General features: G+C 48.2%; 1 protein-coding gene across 2 annotated transcripts in view; it reads right to left on the bottom strand.

The window, feature by feature from the left end:
- LOC119956003 (serine/threonine-protein kinase PAK 4-like) overlaps positions 1–13,306 on the bottom strand; it is a 118,945-nt gene that overhangs the window by 76,052 nt on the left and 29,587 nt on the right. Inside the window, exons 1-2 of one of the 2 annotated variants that reach the window (XM_038782685.1) lie at positions 11,918–12,672; positions 10,584–11,279 (exon numbers count right to left, since the gene is read on the bottom strand). In XM_038782685.1, the coding sequence (XP_038638613.1) occupies positions 10,584–11,279; positions 11,918–11,965 (744 nt within the window). In that variant the 5' untranslated portion in view covers positions 11,966–12,672. Of the gene's footprint in view, positions 1–10,583; positions 11,280–11,917; positions 12,673–13,306 lie in introns of those variants that run through there. The other variant, XM_038782677.1, reaches the window with a different exon arrangement.

Genomic DNA, 13,306 nt, shown 5'->3' with positions numbered 1-13,306 from the left:
AAATACTTCTAACTAACTAACACCCGATGACTGTGGGTCTAAATGATGCTAACTTAAACTAGAGACCTAAGCCTTGTCTGAACCAGTTGATTCTCTCAGCACGTGGTGTGAGTCTGTGCTGGGCTGGATGAGTTCTTGTTACACTCAGAGGCAGCACCCAGAATGAGCGGGAACCGTGGTGCCCTCTGCCTTTATAGTGTGTGTATTCTAACTGGTGATTGGCTGCGGTGTTTGTACATGTTGATTGGTCCCTGTGCGTGACCATCAGTGTGTGTCTGCACCATGATATGCTGGTGTATATTATGACAGGCAGCACGGCAGCATTGTGGTTAGCACAATTGCTTCACAGTACCAGGGTCCCGGGTTCGATTCCCGGCTTGGGTCACTGTCTGTGCAGAGTCTGCATGTCCTCCCCGTGTGTGCGTGGGTTTCCTCCGGGTGCTCCGGTTTCCTCCCACAGTCCAAAGATGTGCAGGGTAGGTGGATTGGCCATGATAAATTGCCCTTAGTGTCCAAAATTGCCCTTAGTGTTGGGTGGGGTTACTGGGTAATGGGGATAGGGCTTGGGTAGGGTGCTCTTTCCAAGAGCCAGTGCAGACTCGATGGGCCAAATGGCCTCCTTCTGCACTGTAAATTCTATGAGGTGGATTGGCCACGCTAAAATGAAGGGACATTGGAAAAAAAAGAACCAGGTACTCTAAATTTATTTTTAAAAAGCAGTCCTCTCAAATGGCCTATCAAGCCACTCAGTTCTTTAGGAATGTGCAACAAATATTTTCTATCAAGGCCCACATCCCACAAACGAATGAAAAAACAAATTGACAGCCATGCCAATCCCAAAACTCTGGCCCTTCACCTCTCTCTCCCTTCTTTAAGTCCCTGGTTACAATCCACCTATTAGGCCAAGCTTTTAGTCACCTAATTTATTTGACTTATTGACAATTATATTTGCCAACATTCCTGAGAAGTGCCTTGGGATATTTTCTGAATGTGCCAAATTAATGCACGTTATTCTCAGTCTGTAACATGTCTCTGAACATTTCCAATTAACGCACGGTTTCATTTGACAATTTCTCTTTGCAATCTCTCCAGGTTAGTTCCCACTTTATTCCACTGAAATATTTTCTTGCCCATGTGTCCTTGATGCACCTCGACACTCATAGTACTCATCTGCCCCATTTCAGGTACTGCATTTTCCTTCTCAAAATAATATAATTTTCTGCACACTGGATCTATTATCCACCTGCCCACTCCTCTAACCTGTCTTTTTGCTATTGACCAGAAACTTAACTGGATAAATACTGTTGCTAAGAGAGGCTGGGAGTTTTGTGGTGAGTAACTCACCTCCTGACTCCCCAAAGTCTGTCCACCATCCACAAAGAGTGAGATGGAATGACCTTCACTTGCCAGATGAGTGCAGCTTCGACGACAGTCAATAGGCTTGGGCAAGCTACCCGATCAAAACAGCCTGCTTGACTGTTGCCCATTCAGCAGCTTACACATTCACTCCTTCCACCAGCGACACACATTAACAGCCCTGTTTAATCTGCCAAGGCGCCTTTGAAAGTATCTTCCAAATCTCTACCACCTAGAAGGGCAAGACAACAGACTCATGGGAACAGCACTACCTGAACGTTACCCTCCAGTTACACACCATTCTCACTTGGAACTGTATCACTGTTCCTTCACTGTTTCTAGGTCAAAATCCTGGAACTCCCTCCCGAATGGCACATATGGTGGGCATATCCAATGGCTACGCTGCGCCCAAAAAGCAGCTCACCATGGCTCGTTCCCATGATCTACCCAGCTCGCAACGCCTCACGAGATCCAACACGATCTCGCAAGACGTTGCAATGTGGGTGGGGTCATTATTTTGCAAATCTGCAAATTAGCATTTTAGAGCGCAACAGCTAACACTTTAATGTGCAGATTCCCAAGGTACCAGAGGCATTGGGAGTCATTCCCTTTGTCTCAGAGACCTCAGGCAAGCACTTCAGCACTAGTCTCCACTGCAAAGAATTGTCCTTGACCGAGTGTTGAAGACTGGCACATTCCAAGGTCCAGGACTACGTGCTGAGGGACGCATTCAACCTTGGGGCAGCTGCCACCAAGGCGCAATGTGGAAAGACCACTGTGAAAGGTCTTCCAACAAATGTACACAGAGGGGCTGGTAACTGTGTAAAACCCCTTGGTCTGGGTCATTAACACTCCAATGTATAAAGGAAACATGACAATGTAAATATTTAAGAAAGAATTGTAACGTAAAGAGGCATATGTGTGTAATGGCATCCCAATTGAATGGAAGAAAGTCAAGGGAATGTGTAACTTTGATGGAAATGTACAGTCAAGACAATCTGAAATGTTCTGTAATGTTTATTATAGATTTTATGGATAAAGTATATTTTTTGAAGAAAAACTAGTCTCCACTATAGGGACCAGATGGAATGGCACACTTGGGGATCTCCCAGGGGATGAGAGGCCCCCAGATGCATACTGGAGTGTGGTGGTGGTGGCGCCATTTAAAAATGGTGACCGGATCTCTCGCTACACTGAGAAGTTATGGTGAGTGGAGCTCCCTAGTGTACAAAACTGGGCTAGGTGTAGCCTCAGCTACGCTTTTCTGCTGAGGCCCCTTAAACAAAATGAGTTGCGTTGTATAGCTATGTGTAAACGAGCTCGCTATGGGACTTTGTTCCCAATTAGTTGAATCGTGGCCAGTGTGTCTACATCACACATGCTGCAATGGTTCAGGAAGGCAGCTTATCACCACCTTCTCAAGTTTAACCTGAAGCCATGAGATTTCATTGGGTCCATAAATACCGGGACTCCAAGGGCAAGCCCGAGGATAGGCATTCTGGGCAATTTACCCACACGTTTCCCCACAGCCTTTCCACTCTCTACAGGGCACAAGTTAGAAGTGTGGTGAAATACACTCCACTTCCTTCCAAAAACTTTCAAGGACAAAGTAGCCCACTTGATTGGCATGGCATCTACTACCTCAAGTATTCAGTTGCTACTTCATCTGTTCTGGCTAGAAGAGCAGGGCAGCAGGCACATGTGATTGCTAGCACCTGCTGCATGTTCCCCTTCTATGATGTGGAGATGCCAGCGTTGGACTGGGGTGAGCACAGTAAGAAGTCTTACAACACCAGGTTAAAGTCCAACAGGTTTGTTTCAAACACGAGCTTTCGGAGCACTGCTCCTTCCTCAGGTGAATGAAGAGGCATGTTCCAGAAACATATATTTGGACAAATTCAAAGATGCCAGACAATGTTTAGAATGTGAGCATTAGCAGGTGATTAGGTCTTTGCAGATCCAAAGATAGGGGTAACCCCAGATTAAAGAGGTGTGAATTGTCTCAAGCCAGGACAGTTGGTAGGATTTTGCAAGCCCAGGCCAGATGGTGGGGGGTGAATGTAATGCGACATGAATCCAAGGTCCCGGTTGAGTCCGAACTCATGTGCGGAACTTGGCTATAAGTTTCTACTCGGCGATTCGGTGTTGTCGCGAGTCCTCAAGGCCACCTTGGAGAACGATTACCCGGAGATCAGAGGCGGAATGCCCCTGACTGCTGAAGTGTTCCCCGACTGGAAGGAAACATTCCTGCCTGGTGATTGTCGCGCAACGTCCGTTCATTCGTTGTCGCAGCGTCTGCATGGTCTCGCCAATGTACCACGCTTCGGGACATTCTTTCCTGCAGCGTATGAGGTAGACAACGTTGGCCGAGTTGCACAAGTATGTACCGCGTACCTGGTGGGTGGGGTTCTCATGTGTAATGGTGGTATCCATGTCGATGATCTGGCACGTCTTGCAGAGATTGCCCTGGTAGGGTTGTGTGGTGTCGTGGTCACTGTTCTGAAGGATGGGTAGTTTGCTGCAAACAATGGTTTGTTTGAGGTTGCATGGTTGTTTGAAGGCAAATAGTGGGTGTGTGGGGATGGCCTTGGCAAGATGTTCATCTTCATCAATGACGTGTTGAAGGCTGCGAAGAAGATCTCGTAGTTTCTCCGCTCCGGGAAAGTACTGGACAACTAAGGGTACTCTGTCGGTTGTGTCCAGTATTTGTCTTCTGTGGAGGGCGGTGCGGTTTTTTGCTGTGGCGCGTTGGAACTGTCGATTGATGAGTCGAGCGCCATATCCCATTTGTACGAGGGCATCTTTCAGCGTCTGTAGATGTCTGTTACGCTCCTCCTCGTCTGAACATATCCTGTGTATACGGAGGGCTTGTCCATGGGGATGGCTTCTTTAATGTGTTTCGGGTGGAAGCTGGAGAAGTGGAGCATCGTGAGGTTATCCATGGGCTTGTGGTAAAGCTAAGTGCTGAGGGGAGCACAACGCAACGCCATCCGCGCTCTCAAGAACAACCGCAACATCGTCATCAACCCAGCAGACAAAGGAGGGGCCACCGTCATACTGAACAGAACGGACTACTGCAAAGAAGTATACCGACAACTCAACAACCAGGAACACTACAGACAGTTACCCGCAGATCCAACAAAGGAACACACCCGCTAACTCAACAGACTGATCAGACCTTGGATCCAGACCTTCAGAGCACCCTACGTGATCTCATCCCACGTACTCCCCGCACTGGAGATCTCTACTGCCTCCCAAAAATACACACGGCCAACACCGTCCTATGGGACCCTGTGTGAGAACCTCTCTGGCTACATCGAGGGCATCTTGAAACCCACCGTACGAGTTACGCCCAGCTTCTTTCGCGACACAATGGACTTCCTACAGAAACTCAGCACCCCTGGACCAGTTGAACCAGGAACATTCCTCGTCACAATGGACGTCTCGGCACTCTACACCCACATGATGACGGCATTGCTGCAACAGCCTCAGTACTCAACACCGACAACTGCCAATCTCCAGACGCAATTCTGCAACTCATCCGCTTCATTCTGGATCACAACATCTTCACCTTAGACAACAAGTTCTTCATCCAGATGCATGGAACAGCCATGGGGACCAAATTTGCACCTCAATACCCCAACATCTTCATGCACAAGTTTGCACAAGACCTCCTCATCGCACAGGACCTTCAACCGACGTTATACACCAGATCCATCGATTACATTCTTTTCCTTTGGATTCACGGCGAAGAATCACTGAAATGACTACACGATGACATCAATACGTTCCATCCCACCATCAGACTTACCATGGACTACTCTCCAAAATCAGTTGCATTCTTGGACACACTCCTCTCCATCAAGGACGGTCACCTCAGCACTTCGCTTTACCGCAAGTCCACGGATAACCTCACGATGCTCCACTTCTCCAGCTTCCACCCTAAACACATTAAAGAAGCCATCCCCTACAGACAAGCCCTCCGTATACACAGGATCTGCTCAGTCAAGGAGGAGCATAACAGACATCTACAGATGCTGAAAGATGCCCTCGTACGAACGGGATATGGCGCTCGACTCATCGATCGACAGTTCCAACGCGCCACAGCAGAAAACCGCAACGACCTCCTTAGAAGACAAACACGGGACACAACCGACAGAGTACCCTTCGTCGTCCAGTACTTTCCCGGAGCGGAGAAACTACGAGATCTTCTTCGCAGCCTCCAACACGTCATTGATGAAGATGAACATCTTGCCAAGGTCATCCCCACACACCCACTACTTGCCTTCAAACAACCATGCAACCTCAAACAAACCATTGTTTGCAGCAAACTACCCAGCCTTCAGAACAGTGACCATGACACCACACATCTCTGCCATGGCAATCTCTGCAAGACGTGCCAGATCATCGACATGGATATCACCATTACACGTGAGAATACCACCCACCAGGTACGCGGTACATACTTGTGCGACTCGGCCAACGTTGTCTACCTCATACGCTGCAGGAAAGGATGTCCCGAAGCGTGGTACATTGGCGAGACCATGCAGACGCTGCGACAACGAATGAACGGACATTGCGCGACAATCACCAGGCAGGAATGTTTCCTTCCAGTTGGGGAACACTTCAGCAGTCAAGGGCATTCAGCCTCGATCTCCGGGTAAGCATTCTCCAAGGCGGCCTGTGGATTGCCGAGCAGAAACTTATATCCAAGTTCCGCACACATGAGTGCAGGCTCAAACGGGACCTTGGATTCATGTCGCATTACATTCATCCCCCACCATCTGGCCTGGGCTTGTGAAATCCTACCACTGTCCTGGCTTGAGACAATTCACACCTCTTTAACCTGGGGTTATCCCTATCTCTGCATCTGTAAAGACTTAATCACCTGCTAATGCTCGCATTCTAAGCATTGTCTGGCTACTTTGAATTTGTCTATATGTATATATATGTTTCTGGAACATACCTCTTCATTCGCCTGAGGAAGGAGCTGCGCTCCGAAAGCTCGTGTTTGAAACAAACCTGTTGGACTTTAACCTGGTGTTGTAAGACTTCTTACTAAATTTATTCACAAAGGGAAACATCTTCCCTATCCAAGATGGCGCCGGAGCATAGAACATAGAACAGTACAGCACAGAACAGGCCCCTCGGCCCTCGATGTTGTGCCGAACAATGATCACCCTACTTAAACCCACGTAACCCGTATACCCATAACCCAACAATCCCCCCATTAACCTTACACTACGGGCAATTTAGCATGGCCAATCCACCTAACCCGCACATCTTTGGACTGTGGGAGGAAACCGGAGCACCCGGAGGAAACCCACGCACACACGGGGAGGACGTGCAGACTCCACACAGACAGTGACCCAGCCGGGAATCGAACCTGGGACCCTGGAGCTGTGAAGCATTGATGCTAACCACCATGCTACCGTGAGGCCCCAAAGCATGGCAACTCTCTGTGAGTTCTTCCCCACAGATCCTCTTCCCTTTTTTTTCACGCACAGAACAATCTGCCTGGATTGTACGCAGAACAATACTTTTCACTGTACCTCGGTACATGTGACAATAAATCTAATCTAATCTAAGGACATTAGGGATGAGCAATAAATGCCGGCCTAGCCACTGACACCCACATTCCAAGGGCAAATTAGAAGAAACAAAATCCCTCCGCCTCCTCTAGAATTCTACAGTTGTCACGCCATCTTAATTTGGTATAATTCCCCAAGCTCAGTATCTTCATTTTAATACATATACTTGTGTATAATATATATATATATATTTATGATTTCACATAGACAACAATGACAAGGTCCTATTTACTCTCCAAACCTGTTAGCTCCAAGAAGATGATGGGCAATGACCTTTCTAAATGTTTTGTTCATTATACACAGTGGGCTTATTTGAATGCATGGTACCTTTACATTTGTTTGCGCAGCCACAGTATCTGAAAAGAGATAACTAGTGAGTAGGATGCACAGTGCCTTTCAGAGTGCAAGAGACAGATACAGGTTACAGGAAACAATGGCAATGAGCCTTCTATAGTGCTTCTTGGTTGTTTGGCTAAGATCAAGCACAGGATCAAGTGAGAGGTTGTAATGCCTGTTCCTGTCAACTTGGATCTAGTATGTCTCTTTTCTGGGGGCCAATGAATTGGATTCAGTTCGAATTGATTGTTGGAGCAAGCAAAAGGATAGAGTAGGGGCTTTCCCCACCCACTTTCTGCGTTGGCTTTGTAAACGAGAATGGAAAGTTTTTTTTAAACTGAGTGGTTTGTTCAGATCATGGGACTGGAGTTCTTTAGTAAGAGCATTAGTAAATCAGTTGAGGTTTTGCAAGAGCAATAGAATCATAGGATCGTAGAATGATTACAGGACAGGAGGAGGCCATTCAACCCATTGTGTCTGTACTAGCTCTCTGTATGAACCATTGACATAGTTCCACTCCTCTGCCTTTTCCTCATAGCCCTGTACGTTTTCCATCCTTAGTTAGTGACCCAATTCTCTTTTGAAAGCCATAATTGAATCTGATACCCACCGCACTTTCAGGCAGCACGTTCCAGATCCTAAATATTTGCTTTGTTAAAACATTTTTCCTCATGTTGCTATTGCCTCTTTTGCCAATCACCTCAAATTGGTCTCATAGAACATAGAACAGTACAGCACAGAACAGGCCCTTCGGCCCTCAATGTTGTGCCGAGCCATGATCACCCTACTCAAACCCACGTATCCACCCTATACCCGTAACCCAACAACCTTAACCTTACTTTTATTAGGACACTACGGGCAATTTAGCATGGCCAATCCACCTAACCCGCACATCTTTGGACTGTGGGAGGAAACCGGAGCACCCGGAGGAAACCCACGCACACAGGGGGAGGACGTGCAGACTCCACACAGACAGTGACCCAGCCGGGAATCGAACCTGGGACCCTGGAGCTGTGAAGCATTTATGCTAACCACCATGCTACCCTGCTGCCCCTATGTTTTCCAATCCTTCCCACCAATGGGGACATTTTCTCCCTATCTATTCTGCACAGACTCCTCGTGATTTTGTAAACTTCGATCAAATCTTCTCATAATCTTCCCCAAGGAGACCCGCTCCAGCTTCACGCTATCTCGGTAACTGAAGTTCTTCATCTCTAGAAGCATTCTTGTGAATCTTTTTTGTACCCTCTCTAATGCCTTCACATCCTTCCTAAAGTATGGTGCCCACAACTGGACATGATACCCCCGTTGAAGTTAAACTTATGTTTTACACAAGTTTAACAACGTTTCTTGCTCTTGTACTCTATGCCCCTATTAATAAAGTGTAGGGAACTGTATACTTTATTCACTGCTCTCTCAAGTTGTCCTGTCACTTTCAATGATTTATGTAGAGATATGCCCATACCTTCTTGGTTACCCAGCATTGCAAATAGGGGGAACCCCAATGATGCGCTGGGGAATTCCTTTAGGAAGTTCCCACGTAAGGGTTTACCCTTCAATTCTCCAGAAGTGTTAACTTCCCCTGGACAATTGCACTGGGCTGGGAACCATCTGGCAGAAGCAGTTTAAATCACTAACTTCGGATGGTTCTGCCAGTTTAACCCTGATAGTTACTCTGGAAGAGTTAGAAGGAAAAATAGCACTTAGAACTCCAGAATAACTATGTTAAATGCTGGACCTAACGTCGCCTCACACAACTCCATCTTCAGGGATGGACACTCCCCGCGCCCCCTCCCCTCCCCCCAGGCTAGTTCAACTTCTCCTGCTCCTGTGTCACCCAGCTTGAATGAAGAAGGTAGAGTAAGACAGGGGCTTTGCAATTACAGTGAGGGCAAGTCCAAAGATTGCCACCCTGAGGAGGTTAAGGGCCATACACTCAGGCCCCTCTGCTCCTACACTCCCTTTAAAATTGTACCCTTAAGGGCAGCACAGTGGTGCAGTGGTTAGCACTGCTGCCTATAGTACTGAGGACCCAGGTTCGATCCAGATCCTGAGTCACTGTCCATGTGGAGTTTGCACATTCTCCCCGTGTTTGCATGGGTTTCACCCCCACAACCCAAAGATGTGCAGGTTAGGTGGATTGGCCACATTAAAATTAGGTACTCTAAAAAAAGTTTTTTTAATTTGCGCCCTTAAATTTACATTGTCTCTTTGTACCACACTTCACACTCCTCCAGGTTCAATTCCCAGCTTGGGTCACTATCTGTGCGGATTTTGCACGTTCTCCCCGTGTCTGCGTGGGTTTCCTCTGGGTGCTCCGGTTTCCTTCCACAAGTCCTGAAAGACGTAGGGCTGGATTCTCCCAAAATGGGACTATGTCCCCACGCCGGCGTAAAGACGCTGGTGCTTTACTCTGAAGGTTCCTGGGAAAAAGTAGAGTAGATTCAATGCCCTGCAGGGGGTTTATCAGGGACCCAGAGTAGTTCCGCGGCTTTAACTGCTGTACGGGTCTCCGCACTTCCGGTTTTGAGTCTGCACGGTGCGCACGGTGGTGGCGGCCTCCAGGGGCCGTGGCGAGCAGCATGGTGGACTCAGACCGCGGAGGCAGACAGAGAAATAAGAAAATTAGAGTCCCCCGATCAGCCACGTGCCCGAAGATCTAATCCCGCCGATCTGTGTCCCCCCCCGCCCCCCCCCCCGGGCCCGGTCTCCGATCCCCCTGCCCCCTCCCACCACGGCAGTCACGGACCGAGTCTGCAGCTGCCACCCCAGCATCCCGACCGGCAATAGGTGGTTAGTTCCACTCCGTCGGGAACTCGACCGGTCGGGAGCGGAGGATCGCTGGGCAGGCCTCTGACAATGGCCACCCCCAGCCACGCGGATTACTCTGCGATCATACCGATTCTCAGGTCCCGGACTAGTGCCGGGCCTGAATTCGGCGTGAAATTGGAGAATCCAGCTCGTGCTGTTAGGTGAATTGGACATTCTGAATTCTCCCTTTGTGAACCTAAAAAGGCGGCGGAATGTGGCGACGAAGGGATTTTCACAATAACTTCATTGCAGTGTTAATGTAAGCCTACTTGTGACAATAATAAAGATTATTATTACAAAGTTTCAAGTGTCACTTGTCTGCCATTACGCCAACCTGCCAATGTGCTTTTGTAGTTCATCACTATCCTCACAGTTCACAATGCTTCCAATGTTTTGTGTCATATAAAACTTTTGAAATTGTGTCCTCTACACTGATGTCTTGGTCATTATTACGATCAGCACAAATGCAAGCAATTCCAACTTCCATACCTGAGTTTGGATGACTGATGTGAATCCTGCTGAGGTGTTTGGTGAGAGGTCTGCTGCTGGACTGGTGTTCAGTGGGTGTCCTGTTGTGCCATGCTCTGGAGGGTTGAATGAGGAACGCGGCCTCAAGACTGAGCTGCGCTCTCGCGTCCACTTTGGGCTGGTCGGGCTGAAGAAGCAAGAGATGGGTCTCCAGCCAAGACTGTTCCTTCTCCCTGGTCTCAGATTGCTCACCACGTGCGGCTGGGAAAGACCTGCAGGGGTTCCATTCGGTGGGACAGTGCTGTTCTGGGGTTCAAGTGAAGGACTTGGCATATGATGGATAGAGTCTGCCCTTTGTCGTTCATATTCCAACGAGGGGATGGACAGGTTCTGGGTTGACTTGTTCAAGCAAACTTCATCCCCATTTTGGAGACTCAGCCTAGCTGTGGAGCTGCCATTTTCTCCTTTGCTCCTTCCATGGTGACCTCTGGTAAAGATCCTGCTCCACCGTCTTGTGGAACTTGGCTGCTTTTGTTTTTGCGGCATCTCTTGGGCGCTGTTTTCCTCGATCCTCTTCAATGAGTGCTCTTTTCTCTGAGACGAACAAAGAGTGTTTCTCCGTAAAGAGTTGGATCTTGTGACTGAAAGTTTCTGTAGATCTGACAGCAGCCCCGTGATGCTGCCATTAATTCCAGGCGTGTTTCCACGGACGATGGGCTGTGCAAGAAAATACAATCAAATTAAGGAGGGAAACTTGCATTGTAATCAAAGTCAAAGATCAAAGGAAAGTGTGTATTTGCATTTCCAATGCATGGGGCAAAGTTAAAAATTCAGCTTTCAGATTGGATTGTTTGAATTTTAAAAGGTGATGTTGCTGTGTTATAACTAATTAGAAACTGTCTGCTCAATGGCCTAGAATAGACCAGAGGAGGAATGTGCTCAGTGAATTTTAATAGATACTTCCTTTGCAAACAGTCAGTTGTTATTTGATTTTCCAGTTGTTAACCACACATAAAAATCCACGAGACTTCCCCAACCAACAAAGAAACCCCCACAGGGCGAGTCTCTCTGATTATTCGGTACAGAGATGACACTCTCTCCCTGCAAGTACGCACATTAAACCCCACAGGGTGAGACTCTGATCGGTACAGAGTGAACCTTCTTCCCTCCAACGATGCACTCATTTGCATAAATCCCTGCAGGACAAGGCTCCACTCAGTACTGAGATTGAATGTTCTCTCCATTAGAGACACACATCACTACATAAACCCCCACAGCATTTGATCAGGACAAGTAACTATTTACCCTCCGCAACCCTGACATCAATTCTCACACATCCACCGTTGTGAACTCACCTTGACCTCTCCCCTTACACTTCGATTGTCAGTTGCTAACACGGACATTGATTAAAAGCGGGATCGCATGCTTCACTGATGATGCTGAAAAAGGACCAGCCTCCTGGGTCGGGGTATGCTGTGATACTGAAGCCTGTGACACATACACATTGTACTATTCCACACTGAGCAATGAGGTGTCAGTACTTGAGCAGCCCTCCAATCCTTGCCTAATCCTCCTACCACAGGCATGAAGCATGAGGAAAACAACCTGTGTCACTGCAGAATTCACACTAAATCTGAGATTGCTCCACCACCAGTGGTCCAGATAAAATGAAAAACCTTTCTGATGAAAGAAGGCTCTCATCAGCCCTTGCAAAATTCATCAACACACTCGCACAGACTTGCACACTCACACATACACACGCACATATTCTCATGCACTAATACATACACACTTATACACTCATATCATTATACATGCACAGATTCAAACATGCTGATAACTCATACACTCGCAATCTCCCATACTCACACTGACTCACTCATACAGGCAAACCTGGACTCATGCCCTGAGATTTCCACACACATTCACACATGTATACTCACTCACACTAATATACTCCCACACTCTTCCACTGACACGCATTAATACTACCACACACTGACCCAAATACCTCCACACATGCCTAGCATTCCATACCCCTGAATTTGTAGCATGGCGGGTTCTTGGCTCCCACCAACTCCAAGAACCCTGCTGCCATTTTATCCTTTACCAAGCGTTGGTTGGCATAAGGCGGGACCTTAAGCCCCTCAGTCAGGAGGAAGTCCTGCCTTGGTAAGCTGCCAGCCAATCCAATCCTTCCAGTAACAGCGCTGCAGTGGCCAAAAGAGGTACTGCATGGAGCTGCCAGAGCCTATGACCCAAGAACTGGAGGCCCAGAGGTCCCAAGGCAGGAAAGATAGGGAAGGACTGAAGAGTCACAAGAGGGATGAATATGGTGTTGGCGGATAGGCCGGGATGGATGAGGGAAATCCGCAGGGCACCGGACCTTCAGCGGATGGCACCCCCAGTCAAAAGGGGGCTTCTGAGGGTCTTTCTCTCCTTCTCCCCTCGTGCCATTCCACTCCCCCCCCCCCCCCACCCAACCTTCTCGCCCAGGATCACCATTTGTTCATTTCTGGGTTTACCCCCTAAGCAGTCATCCCCCACCAGCCTAAATATCAAGGCTGGATGAGAAATGGGACTGAAGTGGCCACTGAAGGGCCTCAATTGGGGCAAGGACAGGCTTCCGGTCCAGGGCCCTGTTTGTCCCAGTGGAAAATCGCCGTGTGGTCGAGGTGGGTGGGAGGGAAACCTGTCCGTGCAATTCCATGCTCACCACCCCCTCCCTCTCCTCGCATCCCAGA

Source organism: Scyliorhinus canicula, chromosome 2 (genome assembly GCF_902713615.1).
Source record: "Scyliorhinus canicula chromosome 2, sScyCan1.1, whole genome shotgun sequence".
Lineage (NCBI taxonomy): Eukaryota > Metazoa > Chordata > Chondrichthyes > Carcharhiniformes > Scyliorhinidae > Scyliorhinus > Scyliorhinus canicula.
The sequence above is the reverse complement of the archived record's forward strand: the minus strand, read 5'-3'. Positions and strand labels throughout refer to the sequence as shown.